This window comes from Amaranthus tricolor, chromosome 3, assembly GCF_026212465.1.
Source record: "Amaranthus tricolor cultivar Red isolate AtriRed21 chromosome 3, ASM2621246v1, whole genome shotgun sequence".
NCBI classification, from domain to species: domain Eukaryota; kingdom Viridiplantae; phylum Streptophyta; class Magnoliopsida; order Caryophyllales; family Amaranthaceae; genus Amaranthus; species Amaranthus tricolor.
Window position 1 is genome coordinate 33,751,490 of NC_080049.1, and position 23,388 is coordinate 33,774,877.

Genomic DNA, 23,388 nt, shown 5'->3' on the forward strand with positions numbered 1-23,388 from the left:
TTTTTAGTCTCGGTTTCGAAAACTAATAATACCCTAAATGGCTTGGAGGGAGGAGTACTATTTTGCATTGTTGGTGATGCTGAAGGGCTGAGTTGGTGTTCACAACTTCACATCATGCTTAGCTGTCCACAAGACATTCTTGGCGGCTGTTCAAACATGTCACTATTCTTTGTCTTTTTCTTAATAGTCTCTACAAAATTATCATATATATATATATATATATATATATATATATATATATATATATATATATATATATATATATATATATATATATATATATATATATATATATATACATATATATATATATATATATATATATATATATATTCTTTTGTAGTGATCCTACTTTTATTTTTATAGGTCTTTAAGTTATATATTACGTGTATTCTTTTGGCCATGCTCTCCTTTATGGGTATGAGTTGCCGCCATTTTTCACTCCCCAAACCTTGACCTTAATTTTCTGTGAGCGGGATATATATATATATATATATATATATATATATATATATATATATATATATATATATATATATATATATATATATATACATATATATATATATATATATATACATATATATATATATATATACATATATATATATATATATATATATATATATATATATATATATACATATATATATTTATATATATATATATATATATATATATATATATATATATATATATTGCATAAAAATTAAAAATTACAAGACAATTGAATTATTTAGATGATAAAATAAAGGAAAAATTATCTAGAATAATTTCATTTATTGACTATCGTCTGTTACGAATAATCTCTACTATTGATTATTTAAATAATTCAATCTTTGTATATTATTTGTTGACAACACTCCTTTCCATACTTTAACCGCCTACTGTAGGTACCTATTAATCGTTACACTCACTGTTTCTTCCCCCTTATGCCTTTTTGTTGGTCTTACCCTATTCGGCTATTCCTCTTTGATGGTAGATACCTATAATAGCCGGTTAAAATTTGGAAAAGGGTGCTATCAGCAAATAATATACAAAAGTTGGATTATTTAAAAACAATCAATAATAGGAATTTTTACAATAATATATTAGATTATTTTAGACAAATTTTCCTAAAATAAATTAAAATATATAAATAAACATAAAATAATGGTAAATACATTTTTATAAAAGGAAATAAAAAAATGTGACAGTGTTTTAAAGATACAAAGGTCAAACAGAATATATTTGTGATAACAACAATCATCAACTATTATTCTATCAAGCTACATATGTTTATGCAATCACGGTTTTAATTTTTAATACAAAAGCCTATTTAAAATTTGAAAAAACATATAAGAATATAAACTGTTTTTTGAGATTGTATTATCAAAAGACGATCTCTTCCGAAACTAAGTCATACAATATTGAATATTGATGATTCAAAAATATCAACCTCAACCATTCTCCAAAATAATATATGAACACTTTAATATTATCTTAAAAAACTTTTAATAGTACTTTGTTAGAGCATGTAATTAATATTCTATTTTTCTCCTTTAATATGTAATTAATTTTTATTTTGAGTTATTTCACTTGCTTTACATTATTTTGTTTTTAGCAATGGTCTCCATTATAATATCATAACAAATTCATTCACTCTTTTAATCTTAATTACTTATATGTTAACCCTAGTTAATATACAAACTACAAATTAATATTTAATCTCATCCACTCATTTGCTAACTCCACTTGATATTATACATTCGTAAAATTTCATAAAATTTATAGATATTGGAAATCAACAACTACTATAACTGTGTCACAATAAGGTAGAATTTTTTAGACATTCAAATCTCAAAAAATTAAAGGTAATGATATTTGCGATTCTAAGGGTTATCTATAAAAATTAATAAATTTTCTTTATCATCAATTTTTTTGTTTTTCAAGAGAATTTAACATGAAAATTGGAAATAATTTATGTTTTAAGTAATTATTTTAAGTTTTCAAAAAAGAATAAAAATAAAATAATAAAATATAATAGAAGATCTTATATTTCCAAGGCAAATATTATACTAAATTACATTAAAAATTCAATAGATTCATTCTTATATACCATCCTAAGGTCTGTATATATCATTATCCAATATATAAATATACATCGGGACAAAAATTACAGAGTTTTAATAATAAAATAATATAATTATTGAAGGTGTTCAAATATATGAAATACCAACGAGTTTTACTTTGAAATTAAAATTTATTTTCAAATGTGAAATAAGAAGTATCATAAATTATTTAGTGGACGTCTATGCTTAATATTTTTGTTAATAATAATATCTATCATTTAATTGAATTTTTATCTCACATAATTAATTCCACTTATATAAAGTTAGTAAGTCTTAATGGCAATTTATTAATTTATTAATCATTATTACAAAGTTTACTTGGAAAAAAGAAAAATTTGATGAAAATTGATTTAAAAATCTTACTGCGGAAAAGTGTATAAATTTGAAAGTAGAAATTATGGAAGAAAAAGGATGTTGTTGAAAATGGTTAGGTGGAATTGAGACAAAGACAGTGAATGTTGGAGGCTCATTCAACTACTTATACACGGATTCGACCACTTCAAATGTCAAAACCTATTAATTAATATTAATTTATATATAATTTTAGGCAAATGTTATATGTAGCCCTAAGGGCTACATATAACTATTAATGCTAATAAGATTCTTTTATATTCCCCATATAAATCATGAGTAAATGTTATATGTAGCCCTAAGGGCTACATATAACCATTAATGCTAATAAGATTCTTTTATATTCCCCATATAAATCATGAGTAATTTTTTTTTTCAATATAAGAGCAATTTATTACTTTAATTTTGTGGTGAACTTGTCAAAGATTAATTATTTTACAAGGCTAATTTAATGAGTAATTTGTTGATTTATTAATAAACTTGTCAAAGATTCCATTGAAATTAGTCCATGTACATTTATTATAGGAATTTACTAATTTTTATACATAGCCCTTAGGGCTATGTATAACATTAATGCTAATAAGAGTAGCGCCATTGCAATTTGTTTTACTTGTTATCTGTATAATCTCCCATTTAATGTGGGAAGTTTGTTATTAATTGTATTTTTGTCTTTCTATCTCCCAAGAAGAAATAAAACAATACGTTTATGATTTATATGGGGAATATAAAAGAATGGGATCATTTAAATGTCTTAACGCTCCCAAGTCTTAACTCCATTCACTTTTACTTACTTAATTATGATGATGTTCCTTCCAAGTTCCAAACAATGCTTCCCCATTAACTTACTCCTCCATTCAGAAAAATACTTAGTAATGAGGATAAAATATGCCCTTGATTTTATTCTCCAAGATTATACTTATTCATCTTTGACTACATTGATTACCCCCCTTCAATCAAGGATAATTCTATCTTTTTAATTCCTTATAATTAGCAATGTATATTTAGTTATATACTTTATCACTTTTTGTAAATATAGATACATCATGTTTTCAATAATAATTAATTCTTCTCTATCTCACATGGTATTAGATTGCCCTTGATCCTGATAACATCTCACGCATCAATATCATGGCTGCTAACTCTGCCTACCAAATTACCAATCCTAATGAGTTCTCCAACCCTTTTACTTTTATCAACATTAACTGTAACACCCCGGCCCCTTGGACCGCTGGTGACTACTCATGGAGACTGTAGACTAGCCCCACAAACCAACACAAGTCTTGCCAGCGCACTTTGGTCTCACTCGTGCGCTCCTGGAAAAACTTCCCAAGAGGTCACCAATCTAATATTGCTCCCCACCAAACAAGCTTAACTGTGGAGTTCTTAACAAATGGGCTCTCTAGAAAAGAAATGCACCTTATTGATATAAGTAGTTTATCAATCATTTTTCAAACTAAATACGAGTTATTACATTAACAATGTTATTAAACTCACCCCTCAAAATTATCTCTCATGGAAACTTCAAATTCAAGCTATTCTTATTGGTCATGACCTTTTAAAATTTGTAGATGGAAGCCTTATTCCACCTCTTGTCACCACCATCACTGAGGGTATTGAACGCTCCAATCCAACCTATGTTACTTGGTTACGCCAAGATCAACTCCTTTTTGGAGCACTCGCAGGTACTCTTTCTACTAATCTTCTCCCTCTTATCTGTTGTGCAAAATCCTCTAAGGAATTATGGGATACTTTGGCCAAAACTTATGCTACACTTACCCGTGGTCATATTAAATAACTAAAATCTCAAATGAGCAAAATAACAAAAGGTAATCGCACCATTACCGATTACCTTCAGTCCCTCAAAGTTATTGCTGATCAACTAGCCTCTCTTGGAAAACCCATTGATTATGAGGATTTTATTGAAAGAATTCTTGATGGCCTTGATTCAAATTACAAGTCCCTCAAAGACTCTATTAATGGTAGAGACACAACCATCTCCTTTGAAGAACTACATGAAAAACTTATAAATTGTAACTTACCATTCAACAAGAAACTGAAGTTGCTTCAACATTACGTATCACTGCTTTGCAGCACAAAGCCATTATCGTGGCCCTCGTCAACCCTCTAAATCTTATACCAAGCCATCCTCTCAACCACCCCTCCTACCCACACTAAATGTTCCACCCCATCACCCACGACCATTCCTTGACAAATGTCAATGGTGTCGTGAACAAGGTCACGTAGTTGCCAAATATCCCATCTTCCTCCAACGTTTTCCCACTGCTATACCACTCCCAATCTCTCACTCCCGTACCTCTCAAAAATATCAAGCCGACAACACTCAAATCCAACCATCTATTTCTCCATCCACTCCATGGCTTCTTGATAGTGGTGCCTCACACCACGTTACAAATGACATCGCTAATCTCTCCATTCATGCTTTATACGATGGCACCGAGGAGCTAATTATTGATAATGGTAAGGGTCTTTCTATATCTTATATTGGCTCTCTCACTATTTGTCTCTCTAATTATACAATTCATCTTAAAAATGTTCTCTATGTTCCTACTATTTCTCGCAATATCCTCTCTGTATCACGTCTATGTCATGATGATAACATCTCTATTAACTTCTTCTCTAATCTTTTTGTCTTGAAGGATCAAACCTTAGGGATCACCCTCAATTAGGGGACCACTGAGCTTGGTGTCTATGAACTCCATCTCAACTATCCTAAAGTTTTCACAAGCACTTCTAGTAGCAACATTGATTGACATCACCGCTTAGGCCATCCATCCAGAAAAATAATGCTTCTTAACAATTATTTTTTACCTTTTAATGTGCCATCAACAATAGATTGTAGTAGTTGTGCTTGTAATAAAAGTCATTGTCTTCCTTTTTTTATGTCTTCTATTACTTCTAATGCTCCACTACAATATGTTTTTACAAATTTGTGGACTTCCCCTCTTTGCTCTCATGATAACTATAAGCACTATGTTATCTTTGTTGATCATTTTTCTAAGTATATATGGTTTTATCCCTTAAAACAAAAATCTGACACAGCTTAAATATTTACTCGATTTAAGGCTCTCGTTGAGAAAATTTTTTCAACGTCCAATAATTCATCTTTATAGTTATAATGGAGGAGAGTATGAAGCTCTTCATAATTTTCTCACCTTTCATGGCATTTCTCATTTAATTATGCCTCCTCACACCCCTCAACATAATGGCTAATGTGAACGTCAACATCGTCACATTGTCGAAACTGGTTTATCCCTTCTCACTCATGCTTCACTACCTCTCAATTTTTGACTCATGCTTTTGCTACTGCTGTCTATTCAATTAATAGACTACCCACACCAACACTAAATAAATCCTCACCATTTACAAATCTTTTTAAAACCGAACCAAACTACTCTAAGCTGCGTTCTTTTGGTTGTTTGTGGTGTCCATGGTTACGTCCTTATACTCATCATAAACTTGGTCCTAAATCTACCCCATGTATCTTTCTTGGTTACTCTCCCAATCAAAGTGCTTATTATTGTTATGATCCCATTACCCACAAAACTTATGTTTCCCGTCATGTCAAATTTGTTGAAAAGTCATTTCCTTTTGCTCAACTTAACCCTTCCATACCCTCTATAGATCTTGAAGAATGGTATTCATTATCCATACCCATGTCCCCTTTACCAACTGCTTCTATTTCTCAACCTAATACTACTACCTCTACTTCCCTAACTCCATCTAATACTATTGCCATTTAAAATTCACCTCCTTTACCATCTCATCCTATGACAACCCGTCTTCGGAATAACATTCGAAAACCAATAAAAAAATAAATCTTCATGCTCAGCTACAAGACACGATTACCGAACCCATTAATATCACTCAGGCCCTTAAAAATCCAATCTGGCGCAAAGCTATGGAGGATGAATTTTATGCTCTCACAAAAAATAAAACATGGGATTTGGTCCCTTCTTCACCATCTCAAAATATTATTGGTTGTAAATAGGTCTATCGTATAAAATGTCATCCGGATGGAACTATCAAACAATACAAGGCTTGCCTCGTTGCCAAAGGTTTCTATCAAAGACCGGAAATTGATTATAAGGTAACTTTTAGTCCGGTAGTCAACCCGGCTACCATTCGTCTCATTCTTTCTCTTGCTCTCAAAAATGGTTGGTTACTTAGACAATTGGATATCAATAATGCACTCCTCCAAGGCACATTATTCGAAGAAGTTTACATGTCTCAACCACCTGGATTCCAAGATGTCACTTCTCCTACACTTGTTTGCAAACTTTGTAAAGCCCTCTATGGATTGAAACAAGCCCCTCGTGCTTGGTATCATGAATTACGAAAATTTCTTATCACTTTTGGCTTCAAAAATTCAATATGTGACTCCTCTCTTTTTATCTACAATTTAATTGGAAATATCATTTACCTTATTGTCTACGTAGATGACATTATAATCACAACAATACCAAATCTTTCCTCTCCCATTTCATCAATATTATTTCTACTAGATTTTTCCTTAAGGACCTTGGTGACTTATCTTATTTTTTAGGTGTTGAAGTGGTACCTCATCCAAAGAGGTTGTTTTTAAGTCAACGAAAATACATCAGGGACCTCCTTTGTCGAGCAAAAATGAACAACGCTAAACCCATTGCCACACCTATGCAAACCTATCCCCCTCTCACAAAACTTGGTAATACATTGCCTTCCTCTACAGAGTATCGTTCCTTAGTGGGTGGTCTTCAATATCTTAGCTTTACCCGACCTGACATTTCCTTCTCCGTAAATAAGCTTGCACAATATATGCAGTCACCTACACAACAACATTGGGAAGCTCTTAAACGACTTCTCAGATATCTTGCTGGTACAATTCATCATGACTTACTTTTACATCGGCAGTTTCCCTCATATAACTTACATGCCTTCAGTGATGTGAATTGGGCTTGCGATACTGATGATTACATTTCCACAACAACCTACATTGTTTATTTTGGCAATAATCCCATCTCATGGTGCTCACGTAAGCAAAAGACTAGAGCCAGATCATCCACGGAAGCTGAATACCGTGCACTAGCGGGGGCAACAGCTGAAATACTATGGCTACGTAATCTGTTTCAAGAGCTTAGACCGGTTCTTTCATCTCCTCCAAGTATTTACTGTGATAATGTCAGTGCTACATATGTCAGTGCTAATTCTCTATTTCACTCCAAGATGAAACACTTAGCTTTGGATTACCATTTTGTTCGCGAAAATGTTCAACTGGTTGCTTAACACTATCCTCCATTAAATAATAATGATATAATGCCAACTTTTCCAATTTTCTTAAATCATCCAATAATAATTGCAACCAGTTGTTTATGTCCGTTTGGCTGGAGACATCTCTCATAGACATGAAATCCTCGAAAATTCTTCCCCCAAAACTAATATAAATTATACTGGGTACATGTTGACTAGCTATGATAGATCATTTCATGAAAGATGATAATATCATTTTCTTTTTAAAAATATTTTTGTGTTTGTTATGATTTTTTTCTTTAAAAATATCATGATAATGTCATTATTATTATTATTTTAAATTATAGGGTAGCTTGAAGGAAGCAAAAAATTAAATAAATTTAATTTGATTTCAGGATCTTATCTGGAAAAATAATTCTTACTCTAATTGAGATAAGCATGATTCTCAATATTATTTTGGAGTACTATATTATTATATTTTATATTTTTTTTCAAAGACCATCAATACTTCAATTCATACAGTGCTTATAATATTATTTGTTTAATTTTTACAAGTATTATAAAACGAAATAATTGATACTAACCTACTATAAATAATTTTGGATACATAGTATATAGTGTAGACCTTAGAAATATATGGTAGTTTATTTTGCTCAAGATTCTTAATTAATTAGAAGAGGTACTATATAAATTTCTTAGTTCAAAGATATTGTGATTGTCTATAATAAGTACTTTGCTTATTTATCCAAATAATCTATAAAGATTTGTTGTTATAACGCAACTATATTATTTAGAATTAATTTAATTGATTGCGAAATTTATCGTGATGAGTTTGAAGGAGTTATATAATGATATAAGTAACGTTTACTACCCGTCAAATAATTGATATTAAATAATGAGAATGTTAAATGAAAATTCAAAGATTATTTGTTTGTAGGTAAGGTTTATAATAATTTTAAAATTTCAAAAGTGATGATTAAAGTTTTATTTTTTTAACTAATAATCAAGTAAAAATGAAAAGAAATTTAAATTCTTAAGAAATCTAATTTTTAGTCTCATTATTATCAAGTGTAAGGCTGCCTACATTCAACCTCAAAATACTACTTTAGGTGGGAGTCATTTATTGATAATCATCATCATTATCTTATCCAGTGTATCCCGCTCATATGAACATTTATAAACAATGAAGTAATAAAATATTGTTATTGTTGGAAATACTTCACATGTGAAACAAGATCCCACATCGATAAAATAGTGGTTTGTGGACTTGCATATATATTGGGTGAGCTAAACTTCCTCCTATCATATGATTTTGGGAAACAATAAACCTGATTAAGTGTATATGCAAGTCAACACTCTTGACCCGTGGGATTGTGGGCTCAAGCTCATGGGTATCCTGTGTCCACACGAGTAGAGCACCTGTGAGATTATGTGACGAATTGTCATGGACTAATATGGTATTAGACCTGAAAATGGTTCTTGGTATGATATGGCTCACATGTGAGAGGGAGTGTTGGAAATACTTCACATATGAGACAAGATTTCACATCGATAAAATAGTGGGTTGTGGATTTGTATATATATTAGATGAGCTAAACTTCGTACTACCATATGGTTTTGGAAAATAATAAACCCCACCAAGTGTATATGCAAGTCAACGCTTTTGACCAGTGGGTTTGTGGGCCCAAGTTCACGGGTGTTCCGTGTTCATATGAGTGAGCCACGGTAATTATTGATTAACCATGAATAATATCAATTTAGGGGTATTTTTCTAAAATAATACCAACTTTAGTTTATTAGTTATTTATCAATTTTTTTCGTCTTATAATCACCTATAATTTTAATTTTAACATGTTAGGGATTTTGTAGGAAAAAATCCTTGAAGTTGGTATTATTCACGGTTAATCTAAAGTTTGTATTATTATAGGAGAATAAACAAAAGATTGTATTATTCTTGGTAATTTTTTCCTATGTTTTATGGGAGGAAGACAGTGGGTAAAATGATGACGATGAATTGACAATGTTTATGAATTATGATTATGCAGTTCTTGATCTCATTATTTTTCCTCATTTGATATTAATGAAAATGGTAAATGAAATCACTCATTTGATGCAATTTCTTTGATTTTCATGTACACGTTTTTCCTATAATTCTTATAAAAAAAATATTTGTTATCATTTTTAATCACCGTTTTTGATTTTCACACTATTAATACTTAAAGCTATCTTTTTGACAGAAAAAGTAATTGATAGATAAAATTATATATTTAAAAATATCAATTTTCTAATAATAAAGCTAAAATTAAATTTATAGCTAATTAGATAATAATATTATATAGTAATATGTGAAGGTAACTAAAAATAAAAGAAAAGAAAGAAATAGAGAGGAGAAGAGAGAAAAGAGGGAGGGAAGATCAAAAAAGGGGCGGGCAAAAAATAAGGATCCGAATAAAACGGAATACAAGATTAGTGATTTTAAATTACAAAATTCAGAGTTTTGATAATCCCATTTCCTGGTCTTCTTTTATGTTCTTCTCTTCCTCTTTCTTCTATTTTCTGTCTCTGTTCTTCCTTTATAATTTGGAATAGAGATAGAAATTTGGGTACAACACATTATTAATTGGGATAAGGAAAGAGGGGGAGGCGATTGAATTCCCTTAGGTTGCTGTTTTGGTGACCTTTTTGGTTCCACCGAGCTTGCCAACTCCAAGGATTTCATCGCTTCTCGCTCTCCTCAACCTTAGGTCTGCTTTCTTTTCACTTTCATTTTGCTTTTTTTTTTTTTTTTTTTATTTTTTATTTTTTTTATTCTATCCATATTGTTAGGATTAAGACGTTGATATCACATGCTATTCTATTTTTGTTTTACTAAATTGAGGAGTCGAGAAAAATGTATAGCTCGTGTAGAAAGTAAATTTATTCTTTATGTGGGCGGCGATAATCAAACATTTAGATGTAACGAAATTCAGCAACCATCAGACTTATCTGTAATTTGACAATAATTTTTGTTATTGAGTAAATTGGTCCTAGTTATGATTTTGACAATTATTTTGTAAATATATTCTATATGTTTAGGTATATTTCTTCGTTATGGAGTTTTTAGCTGAGAATATAACAAAATAAATAAATAGAATTAAAAAAAAAATTGGGCTGCACATTTCCCTTTGAAAACCGTAAATGCTTCATATGCAATATGAAATAGATTTGCCTTAAATTTAGTATATTTCTATTTTGTGTTTAATTGAGTTGGGTCAAATAATCAGGTAGAATTTTGACTTAGATTTTTTTTGAATTACAAGATAAGCCGAAAGTAGAGAGAGGGATATGAAAAAATCGATCCAAAGTTAAGACCAGAACGTCTTGACTTAGATTGAATAAGGCTACTTAGGGAGTATTTAAAATGTAGATCATTCTTGTTAAGTCTAGGATACTAAATAAATGCTAAAATGCCTCTTAGCCTGTCATTAGAAACACCAAATGATTTCTGGGATTGGTTAAGTGGATTTCAAAAAATTCTGTGTCTTAATGAATAAATATAATTATTTTTGGAAGGTCCTTTACCATTTATTTATTTGGTATGAAATTGACCATTGTATTCTTTTATGTTACAAGCTCAATTTGAGAAAGATTTTAGGTTCAGGCCTATCAAAATCATTAATTAAATAATATTGACTATAAAATAGAAAAATTTGTAAAAAAAAAAATCACAATTATTGCTGATTAACTCAAAATACTCTAAAATATCATTTAACTCTATATACTTCTAAATATTAGAATACTTAACCTTAAACACTATGCACATTATTTCCAAGCTGTTTTTTTTTTTTGGGAATTTTAAATCAATTAGCAATAGTTGAGGGGTTAAGCATTACAATACTTATGGGTATACAGAGTTAAATGATAATTGAGAGTATTTTGTGCCAATCAACAATAATTGAAAATATTATTTACAAATTTTCTCAAAATATAATACAAAAAATTAATATTTATATCGAGTCAATAAACGTGCAGATATGGGTGCTCGGCCTACCACATACTAGTTGATGGTGCATGTTAATTAATGTACAACACTTGACACATCACAAGACATTTTATATATCCTTTGTGCCCCCACTTTGGAAGATTATATCAATAACAATTGGTTGGTCATCTAAAAGAAGAAACTTTAATTTATGTGGGAGTAAAAATGCCTTTTTTATTCAATATTTTGCTCATTTCCTTGTCTTTTCTTTAACTAGTATTGATGGAGACATTTGAGGAACTTTCAATTATTTTCTTGTGCCTTTCACTTTCCATTTGCTACTGTACAATATAAATTCAATATTAGGGATCAATCATTAGAACCAATGACTCTAAATCCCCATCTCCTTTCAGCTTTCAGTTCTTACTAATTCCCATTTATGTGTACTATTAAACCTCTTTCAAAGAAGACCCTTTAGGGTTTTACTATATTAGCTTATGAAGTATGTACCCATTATGAACTTTCTTGGAATTCAAGGTCTTTTATATGTATCTTCATGTTTGATAGGGATTGTTTGAAAGTGAGTGTTAATAATTGCATAAAGATTTGCAATTTACCCCGAGAAGCCAATTCCCCCTTTGATACTTCATTTTAAGGTAATTTCTGTTGTTTTCTAACTATGGAAGTTATTGTAATTGATAGAATTTATAACTATCGTGAAACCTCAGGATATGTTATACAGGGTTGTTTGGCAAACGACTGATATAGTCGCTTGATTTTATTAACCGGATGATTCTGAACCCGCCGCTATGAGCAGCTTGTTTAAAAACAACTTATTTATAACAATAAATTGTTTTAATCCGCTAATTTACTAAACATTAGCATTGACTGATTTGACCACCCAACCCTCTTATTGTATTAAAATATCTTATTGTATTAAAATAAGCTAAAATTACAAGTTATTTTACCAAATACCCCATAATCAATTTATTTTTAGGCTATTGTGAGCAAACAGCGAATTCAAAAATGGACTTATATTAGTGATTTTATCAGTGATGAACAAATAAGAATTCCCATCTTTCCTTTTTCTTGATGTTTGTGTAAAGCCATTTGTAGTGATGTTGATGATGATGTTTTGGTGTGAAAATGAAAGGACCACCAAAATTCTTGTAGCATTATCATCTTGTCATTGGTTTTTTTTATTAGTTATCTGCTGGCAATGTCTTCAAGTGATCTTAAAGGCAGACAAATTTGTTTATATATGAATATGATGTTTAAGTGGCACATTTTTTTCATCTGAAAGTGAGATGTATATGACATATTTATAACAAAGTTAATGAAGAAGAACTTTCAAATATGCTCTATTTCTTCTGAAAACAGGTAGAAAATTGTAGAAACGCAAACTTTATTTTGGGTCTTATTATGGAGCTTGTAAGAGTTGAGTGAGTTTGTTTTTATGGTAGCACATTACCTATATTTTGATTCGGGGTAAGGCTAGAGAGTCCCCTACGGGCTATAGGCAAGGGCAAGGGGAATAAATTCTTGCTGAAAATCGAATATATATCACAAGGGTGAAAAGAAAACCTTCAACTAAAAGAGGCTTTCTTTTCTTTGGTGATGTTTTTTGCGTTTTCTTGAAAATATAACTATAGGCAAGGGGAAGGGGGTAGATTCTTGCTAAAGGTGGTAAAAATGGAACATGTCACAAGGGTGAAAAGAAAATTTTCAACTAAAAGAGGCTTCCTTTTCTTTGGTGAAGAGTTTTTTTTTGGGTTTTCTTGGATAATATAGCTATAGGCAAGGGGAAGGGAGAATAAATTCTTGTTATAGATGGTGAGAATGGAACACTATGTTCTAATGGTTAGAGACTTTTTTTCTTTGGTGAAAGGCCTTTTGGGTTTTCTTGGAAAATTACTCTATTGCTAGAATGAACCATGTAGCTAAATATTTATAGTTATTTTATTTCGAATAAGTAACGATCTACGCAATTTGGATCATTAAATCTTGTGCATTTATTTATGCAAAGTTGTATATAATATTTGTTTTCAAGGGTCTATCGGAAACAACTATCTTTGTTTTTACATGGCTATGTTGTATATATCTGACCCCTCAAACTTTGCCTAAGTTGTCATTTAGAATATTTTGAATTGTGTATAAATTTTGATTTCTTTGTTTTTGCCTCAAATTCCCTACTAGCTGTATCTGCACTCTGATTTAAATAGGTACTCAATTCCTTCAAGCATAGACCAACTAACCTATCTTGGTTCAGAATCTCATAACAGGAAAAGTAACACTGTTGTTGGATTCTTATAGCCTATAATGGGTGGGTGTGTCTCAACTACACATTCTAGAGTTGCTCCTCACAGGAAGAAGTACACTAGAAGGTCTAGAAAATGTCATACAAAATTGAGTACAAACTTATGTGATGCTCCTATCAAAAGAAAATCATGTAGTGATGCAGGAAATCGGATTTCTGTGAGTGAGTTTGTTCAAATCGATTTCGAGAAGGGAGGAACTACTACTTGTAGAAGATCAGAAGTTTCTAACAAATCATTTCACCTAACCCAAGTGCATTGGAACCATGTTGATGAAAATGGTATGAAGTATCTCTTGTTTCCCTCTTATTTAATGGCATAAATAAGGAATGCATATGATATAGTACGCGATTTGTTAAAAGACTACCTAAGTGTTTAACTCAACCAACAATTTAAGCTTTTGGTTGAGTTAGCTCCTTGACATAGTATCAAAGGTCAACGTGATAAAAGGTTGCGAGTTTAAATCTGATTTACCTTTCATGTCAAGTACAAGGAAGATCTAAGTTGCATTCACATTTATAGTTATAGTCAAAGGGCTTTTGTGTGAGGGTATGATAGGGTATATACCAACCTAAGCTTTTGGTTGAGTTAGTTCATTGACAAAATTATCACGATAATGCTTTGCTATCTAATAGAGTATATAACATATTATGTAGCTTCACCCTGTAGCTTAAACTTTTAGTTGACGTGGTTATTTGACATAGTATCAGAAACCAATGTGGGGAACTGTTACAAGTTTGAATCTCATTCATCCCTTTATTTCAAATCGAATATTTAGCTTTATGTATAAAAAGAGCATGTTACATCCACCTTTTAGCCCAAAGGGCTCTCATATGAGGGGATGGATAGTGTATATAACATATATGGGGCTTCAACCCATCAGTTTAAGCTTTTGGTTGAATCGGTTCCAAGACATTATCAAAACTTTTGCTTTTCACCTGAGGTATAATTGAAGTTCCTGATTAAGCATATTCTTATGGTTAAAATTATATACAAAAATGCAGGAGTTTGTCAAGAAGAAGCATGGTTTGACTCAGTGAGCATACTTGACTCAGAATCTGATGATGACTTTATCAGTGTCTTTGGAGGTTAGGAGGATCTTTATGCTAACAATATTGTTTAAATGTACAGTTTCGTATGATGTTTGGTTTCCGTTTACTGATTGTTTGTTATGTAATGGTGATAGATGGAAAAATACTCAACATGGCAAACTTATGGTCAGGAGCACATGTGTTACGTCCCCAGGCTGGGCTATTAATTCCATGTGCAGACAGTGAAAAGCCATCACCAGGCTCTTGGACTGCTATATCACCCTCTGTTTTTAGGGTCCGAGGCGAGACCTACTTTAAGTGAGTTGATGACATTCGCGTTCTTTTACCTTTTGCGTGCATTCAATTACCCAAACCCCTCATACGTCGTGGGAGTCATAGTGGCATTGGGGTTGTGGAATGTTGTTATAAGCTCATTTGAGGACTAAAATGACATTGTTGTGCAGAGATAAAATTAAAAGCTCAGCACCGGGTTATTGTCCATATACTCCAATTGGTGTTGATATGTTTGCTTGCTCACAAAAGATCAATCATATTGCTCAGCACCTTGAACTTCCTTCTGTTCAAGCCAACAATAGCAAATTGCCATCACTACTAATTGTTAACATTCAGGTTTGCACTTTCCCATCTCTTGATTTTTTTCTATTGGTTTATGAAACCATTTTCACTAATACAAACCAGTATGATTCTCTAATCTCTTCGCAATTACAAATCGAAAAAAAAAAAGAACTAGGGTTGATTTTGGCCTATTCTGTGCTATTTTGAGAGAATCGAATTCAAAAGAAAATTAGCTGCCAAATTATGTTACACTGATACAGAGTTATCTGGATTTCCGCAGATGCCTGCCTATGCTCCTTCGATGTTCCTAGGTGATAGCAATGGTGAAGGCATAAGCCTCGTTATGTATTTTAAGCTATCAGACAATGTTGATGAAGAAGTTCCTTCAGATTTCATTGACAGCATCAAGGTATACTATCCTCGGCACTTGCCTGGATAGTTATTTGGTTTAAACATTGTTCGTTTTATCAGCTGAAAACGTTTTCTTTACTGCAGAGATTGGTAGACAATGAAACCGAGAAAATTAAACCAGTCGTTCCTTATCGAGAAAGACTTAAAATCTTGTCCAGCGTAGTAAACCCCGAGGATATGCAGTTGAGTTCTACCGAAAAGAGACTTTTGAATGCTTACAAGGACAAACCAGTGCTATCACGTCCTCAGCACGAATTTTTCAAGGTTTGAGATCAGTAACTTCTTCACTGATCAACGTATAGTGCAAAATCTCGGATGGGTATTTGGTTATAATACTGACGCAAATCACAATGTGATGATGCAGCCGACATTTTGCACTATAGATCGTCACTCTTGTTGGGTTTCTTTTGTCAAGTTTCGCATGTCTTTGATCATCCGATGTTACGTTCTCCATGTAGGGAACTGATTATTTTGAGATCGACATAGATGTGCATCGGTTCAGCTATGTGTCCAGGAAAGCATTGGAATCTCTACGAGAACGTTTGAAGTCAGCAATTCTCGATCTTGGTTTGACTATACAGGTACCGATTGATGTTCTTCATAGTCACTGTTTCGTAACATTCCAATATGAAGATTTTTTAACTAGAACAGACAGCAAGTTTTTCATTGTTAATTGGCTTGCAGGCTCAAAAGCAGGAGGAACTACCTGAAAAGGTGTTGTGTTGTATGAGATTGAACAAACTCGACTTTGTAAATTGTGGCCAAATACCGACGTTGATGACCATCGATGATGCGTAAATTACGAAGAAGTTCACCGAGAAGCCTTACGAAATCACTAAACGAGGACAGATGACACATGCTTTGTATAGTTTATCTGTATTCATTGTAATATTTTTAAGTAATTACATAGAAAAAGCCGCAATGATGAAGGCACGGAAGGAAATCTAGTTTGTTTCGGGCGGTCCTTCACGAAATCTTTACCGTCCTCAACTTCATACTCGCCGTTCATATTATAATGAATTCTCTCAACTTCTTTTGAAGTTCTAGGCAGACTCCGTCTTTGTTTGAGTGTAGCTATAAGCACACAGATCATTCATTTGTATTATTGTAACATCATTCCAAGATTAATTAGCACTGAATAACAAAGTAATTTGTACTCTTCCATTCTCGGAAGGATCTTCGGTGTCTTGATTTTGTTTTTCTGGTGAAAGTTGCGACTCGTTTAAGGTTCCATATAGTTCAAACAGTAGATGTTTCCCGATAATGTTTTTTCGAAACAGGGCAAACATTCAGTACAAAACCTTAACATAAGAAATTTGCATCCCAAACTTTTGATCATTTCCCTTCTAAACAAATGAACTAGCTACAGCAATTCTTTGTTTTCCCATGTACAAAAAATAATACATGTCATAATAAAAATAATAAGCTCCTAGCGTATAGCGGTACGCAAACAATAAAGTAACATAACAAATACAATACAACTTGCGAGTTTTAGAATTCCAACCATATTTTCTTTTTCCTATGTACTCGGCTCTTTGCTGTGTGTATCGGTGGCAAGTTCCCAGCGCCAAGATAAATTTCTGACCCAAAATATCTGAGATGGTGAGCAGATTCATAGCAAGAACAGACTGTGCCAATTGCCAAACACAGATACAGGTATTCAGACAACAACATTACATTTTCCTAACGCAACAAAATGGCTCCCACGTAAGTCTATCTGTATCAGGCCTTGAATATATACATTAGCACGTAAGTCTATGTAATTCTTTCTTCTTTTAGCCTTAAAGTTGCTACAGGTTGTTCACGAGTATTTGCAAATTCTGTCTTGTGTGGTCTGAGGTGTGATGAGCTGTTGGTTGTATTGTGGCTACTCATTCTAGCGGCAGGAATGTCATGGTTGTGCTTCCCTTCATAAGTTGTAACGACTGCTTTAGGATCAGAGGGTGCACGTTCAACTTGCTTACGCACGTTGCATCCTGGGTGAGTGCATTTGTAATAACTCCTGTTCAGGAAAGGCATACAAGTCAGATTGAAATACATTGCTGTTTTTACTCTGAATGCATTGGGAGAATGACATTGGTGGAAGGAAGGAATCTAGGACATGCCAAGGCCAGGGTCATCTGACTAACTATCAATCAACATATTGAATCGTACAACATATAAGTATATAACAAAAGCAATGATAGCCGAGTTGCTTTGGCATCATGCATGTATGAATTTTTGACCCACACTATACTAGTATCCTAGATTAGTAATGATAGGCAGTGTCAAAAGAATGTATGCCAAGTGAACACAGAAAATGTTTACTCAAAATAGAATGTTTTCTATTCATGATTAGCTTGCTGAAGCCTTGCAGGACTTACTACCCAGATACCCATTACATAACATTTTTTGTACAAAAGCAATTACAATTGGCTTAATCATTTTTTAGTGTGTTATTGTTTATGAAGCTAAACTCACAAACAATCAGATGTCTTATGCGGAAAAAAGGTTGGAGAATGATTTGGTTTGCATATTTACATATACATGTCTCTTCCATATCATGAAAACAACCAAAGAAACAGAATAAAGTCCTAGAAAATGATCAAATAAGGTCTGTTTTGCGACATTATATGTATATTTGTACAATTAATATCAGGGTCTCAATTTGGTCACTTGTGCGATAACTAGTAAAATTCAGATCGGTCAAGTGTCAACAAAAACGTATTATCTTCATAACTCATGGTCTTTGGGATGTTTGAATCAATTAGGAGTATAATTCATTTTGGCATGTGCATCCCTCCACACACACAAAAAACAAAAAAAAAAAAAAAAAAACTTGCTCCCACGTAAAGATTTCAGGATCCCGCAAGATATCCGACTATCTGTACATGAATTAAAATCTTTATTCTGATACATTCAAAACTACAACATCATTTCTCACAGAACACACACACCTAGTAAATCTATCAACAAGATTCCACGATATCAATTTAACTAGCAAATTCTACAAACTATTCGGCTCTATCCCATTAATAAAACAGCAATACAACGAAATTCTCTGCAAGGCAGCATTTTTAATCACTATGGCAAGATGTAATAGTCAGTGATATTATATTTGACATGAGATGTACACGTAAAAACAGCTGCCACGTTAATCTATTTCATTATCACACAATTGCAACATACTCCAAAGAGGGTAAGAGTAAACAAGGATCCAAATTCAAGGAAAAATTTCAAAATCATGGAAATGGTGTTTGGTTCTTTGTGAAAAAGTTAGATGGAAAATGATAATATATGAATCCGTCAAAGGCAAGGTCAAGATAGATAAAACACTGCACAACAATAAACATTCTTTGTCTATTAACCATGAAACAACAAAGTTAAATAATAGATGCAGCATGCGTAAGAGGAACTACAAGTCTACAACCAAAAGCTCAAAGATGAAGAAGCATCGTTAAAATTTGATATAAATTCAGTACATAATATAGTCAGTCATATAGTACAACCAAAGTAAATCAACTTGCCTTGGATATGGATTTCCTTTGACAACTTTCTGTCCATACTTGCGCCACCTATAACCATCATCTAAAAGATCAACTTCACTAGTTGTTTGAACAACGATTTTGGGTTCTGTAACAGTCCTGTGTGAAGCAGCTTGCTCTGTCACCCGGACTTCAGTGTTCCTTCAGAAGCAAGACACAGCATAAAATCAGAGAATGCCAACGCATCAAGAGTCAACAAAACAATAGTAGCACATGACCAATAAATACCTTCTCTTGGCATCACGTTCGTCTTCATCTCCTGCAGCTTCTTTAGTTCCGTCATTATCCATTTCCTCCTCATCACTAGACGGTTGATCTGCTGTAGCTTGACTAGATTCTTGATCTCTTCTAGACAGCGAACGAGCCATACCGTCACTAATCCTATTCATGTTATTTGGTTGCAACTGTGAACCAAGCTCAGAGTTCCCTTGATTCCCTAAATTTCCATTAGGATTCCCACCATCCTTTGACTTTTTCTGTGGTGGTTGATGATTGTGCTGGCCCTTGTATATGATCTCTGTCACTTGGCCATCAAGAGAACGCTCCACCTTTTTTCTTACAGGACAGCTAGTGTGAGTGCATTTGTAATAACTTCGCGGAAATTCACTTCCTTTGACTTGCTTCTGGCCATACTTCCTCCAGTTGTAGCCATCATCAGCAGGCTTATCAACAATAATAGAAGAAGATTGCAATTTTTGATCAGATCCAGAAAATTGAGCTGGCTCTTCAGTTTCTTTAGACTCTGAGGCAGAAGACATCATTTTCTGTTGCATTTCTAACTCCGGAGCGAATGCTGAATTTGGCTCTGAACCACCTATTGTGGTCGAAGACTGAAAACTACCTTGCTGAGCCTGCTGCATCGCTTGAGCTTGAGCAGTAACTTGAGCTAATGCCTGCTGATGAGACATCCCAAATGGGCCCTACAGATATACAATTTCGAACTCAAACCATTGCTCCATTTTTCACCAAATTTTGCTAAACAATCAACAACAATGATGCCAAACAGCAACAGTTAAAGAACTAACCCCCAACAATATGGGTACAGCTCATTGTCACATGAAATGAAGAACATAACTTTAGTACCTTTTTTGGTACGGACCCAGATCATCGATGGTGACTTTTTGGTTTCTTGACATCCGGGGGGAATCTAGGCACAGACTACCTAGGCCATGGCCTTGATCATTTAATTAAAAACTCCATTAATATAGAATTTTGTGACATATAACATATAAGAAAGAATCGAGTTGATTCAGCACACATACATACATGAATGTGCATATTACCACCCTATGCTAGCATCCCGAATTCGCCCCTACGAAGTCTTCCTAGTTCCTACCCATCCAAAATTGGTATTAATTGAAGAGAAGATAAGATGACCAGAGAACCTAAACCCTAAAAAAAGTACAAAAGTAAACGAATATAAGAGAAAAGGAGGATAATTTCCTAAGTTTCCCAAGAGAACCTAAACTCTAAATTAAAGTTTATAGGTTCCTACTCTTATTGGACTGAATTAGATTTTCTGTAACAATGGGTCAGCTACATGAAGGCAATCATCAACTCACAATTATCATTCACAAATGTGCAAATTAACCACTCTTTTCCTTTAAAATTTTCACAGTTATTGCATAAACACCACTCTGCTTCTTAAATCACCTTAAATTTCTTCAAGCTTGCATAAGTAGTAGACCCCCAAAAATTCATTCCAAAATTCAACTTCCAATGACCATACAAATGATAATCCTTTTATTTTTCCTCTTTTTGTTTCTGATACACTGTTCCCAACAATAAAAAAACCTACAAACAAAAAATTAATCATCACCCATCACCACAATCATCATCATATTCATAACTAATAATTATTATTTCCTTGAATTCAATCAAACATTATTACATCTAAACAATCATCCCTAAACCTAACTCATCACCACATTAGTCAACTCATCAAATAAAGCTCAACTAACACGCATTTATTTATTAAAAAAGGGGAAACCAACCTGACCGGGAAATAAACCGGGTGAATCAAGCAACAAAGCAGGGCTAACCCCAGGAGAAAGCAAAAAAAACCCTCCTCCTACTCCTACTCCAACTTGCGACTGTGGTTGCGGCTGAGAAATCACCAAACCGGGCGGTCGATTATCCTTGAACCGGAGTTGATCCGGTTCAGAAGGCGGCTTAGGAGAAGCAATAGCTCCAGCAAGAAGCTGAGAAAAAGAGCGACAGTCAGAATCCGGATCATTCTCAGAAAAGAAACTTGAAACGAGTGTCATCGGACCTGGACTTAACCCGAATCCAGAGCCGCTAAACAAAGACTCGATCCCAGCTCTAGAAGGTAGAGTTATAGTGGGGCGTTGTGGTTGTGGAGGTTTGGTAGAAGGAATTGGATCATTTTCCGCCATTATTGAAGCTTAAAGAATTGTGGGCTGCAAGAAAATGGAAAAAAGTGAGGGGAGCTTTAAGCTTTTATGAGTTAGATTTGTAAAATGTTTTTCTTTTTGGCTTTTCGGAAGGATTTTCAGAATTTAATTTAATTTTATTTTTGGTTAAATGGATGTGAATGGATTGAAAGAGTGAAGACAACAATGTCTTTTTTTTGCACGGATATTTTTTTTTTCTTCTTGTTGACATAACATAACATGTGGATTTTTATGCCGACTTTATTTCATTGCTGCTTACCCTCTTTTCTATGTCATTTTAATTCTAAATAGTACTTTTTTTTGTTTTTATTTCTTCTTCCTATTTATATTTTGTGCAGATTTCATTGTAAATTTAAAAGTTAAAATAATTTTAATTATGAATTTTTTTAAAATTTTAAAAAGTTGATAAAAGTACTTATTAAGATGAATCTTTTCACGTGAATATTTTTTTATATAAATAGATAAAAAATGGTGAATTAAAAGCCAACTCCCCCTCCCTATTGCCTAGTCCATTGGCCACCACAACCATGGCCACCCTACCTAGCACTACTCTTAGTTGCAGTTGCCCATCCTTGAAGTCCCCTCCCCTTGACCTTATACTCGAAAAAACATGCTTGTAAGACCCTGGCCTCTAGGTCACCCACTCTAAATTCTTATACCAATTATATATTTTAACATTCAATCAAACAAGAAAAAACATTTTCTAAGAATTTGATAAAAAGTAAATAAAAATTTTTATTAAAAATTTACGTTCTGTGACAACCAACGAGCTCTAAATATAAATAATATACCGTTCAATTCACATAATTGTCTCATTTGATTTATTAACATTATTAATTAATCATTCTTAATTTGTATTTTAATCTCAATCAAAATGTCAAAATATAGTCAAATGATATTTTATTTGACTCGTCTCAATGTAAATTTTATTATTATAATTATTTAAAAAATACACAACTAGTGATATTTGTGATCAAATTAGTGTATTAAATAAAGTGTAAAAATTAAATTAGATAATTAATATGGATTAAATTGAGTAAAAAAAGTTATGAGTTATGAACAAATTTCAGTTATCATTAACTTCTAACTAATTTCTTATATATTTTCATAACTAACTAAATAAAACCGTGATAAAATTATTTAAAAATCTAATTCTTAATTTTGAGCTCAAAGTCACATAATTAGTAATTTCCATAATGGTTTGCCGTTTGCGAGATAATGACTTAAGTCCGAAATCTAAAAAAAGAAAAGGGTGGGAATAAATTGTGGCATCTGCCAAGTGGTAAACACTACTCTAATTAAACTCCAATAATCCATCCCCTTATTGCAAGCTGCAACTTGCAACTTGCAACTACCCACCATTTAATTACTACTTCATATTCCTATTATAACGTGCTTTTTGCATTTTTTTATTCTTCAACTTTACATACCTTTTTGTTTTGAATCT

At 32.7% G+C, this 23,388-nt stretch overlaps 2 protein-coding genes across 5 annotated transcripts; one reads left to right on the forward strand and one right to left on the reverse strand.

The window, feature by feature from the left end:
- Positions 1 to 10,218: 10,218 nt before the first annotated feature.
- LOC130809140 (uncharacterized) lies at positions 10,219 to 17,176 on the forward strand. 3 transcript variants are annotated; one of them, XM_057674785.1, is made up of 10 exons: positions 10,220 to 10,453; positions 12,238 to 12,326; positions 13,940 to 14,266; positions 14,990 to 15,073; positions 15,172 to 15,334; positions 15,481 to 15,646; positions 15,873 to 16,001; positions 16,088 to 16,267; positions 16,462 to 16,584; positions 16,688 to 17,176. In XM_057674785.1, exons 3-10 carry the CDS (start codon positions 13,990 to 13,992, stop codon positions 16,799 to 16,801), a joined length of 1,236 nt encoding a protein of 411 aa, XP_057530768.1. In that variant the 5' UTR covers positions 10,220 to 10,453; positions 12,238 to 12,326; positions 13,940 to 13,989; the 3' UTR covers positions 16,802 to 17,176. The 3 variants fall into 3 exon arrangements, with proteins under 3 accessions (XP_057530769.1, XP_057530768.1, XP_057530767.1); XM_057674786.1 differs by lacking the exon at positions 12,238 to 12,326 and having other exon boundaries at positions 10,219 to 10,453; XM_057674784.1 differs by lacking the exon at positions 10,220 to 10,453 and having other exon boundaries at positions 11,961 to 12,326.
- Positions 17,177 to 17,318: 142 nt separating this feature from the next.
- Positions 17,319 to 22,113, reverse strand: LOC130809139 (probable WRKY transcription factor 3). Of its 2 annotated transcripts, none has more exons than XM_057674781.1 (4): positions 21,522 to 22,113; positions 19,756 to 20,447; positions 19,510 to 19,668; positions 17,319 to 18,005 (listed from the first exon to the last, which is right to left on the reverse strand). In XM_057674781.1, the coding sequence occupies exons 1-4, from the start codon at positions 21,921 to 21,923 to the stop codon at positions 17,759 to 17,761; spliced, it is 1,500 nt and encodes a 499-aa protein (XP_057530764.1). In that variant the 5' UTR covers positions 21,924 to 22,113; the 3' UTR covers positions 17,319 to 17,758. The 2 variants fall into 2 exon arrangements, with proteins under 2 accessions (XP_057530764.1, XP_057530765.1); XM_057674782.1 differs by lacking the exon at positions 21,522 to 22,113 and adding an exon at positions 21,181 to 21,315.
- Between the last annotated feature and the right edge of the window lie 1,275 nt (positions 22,114 to 23,388).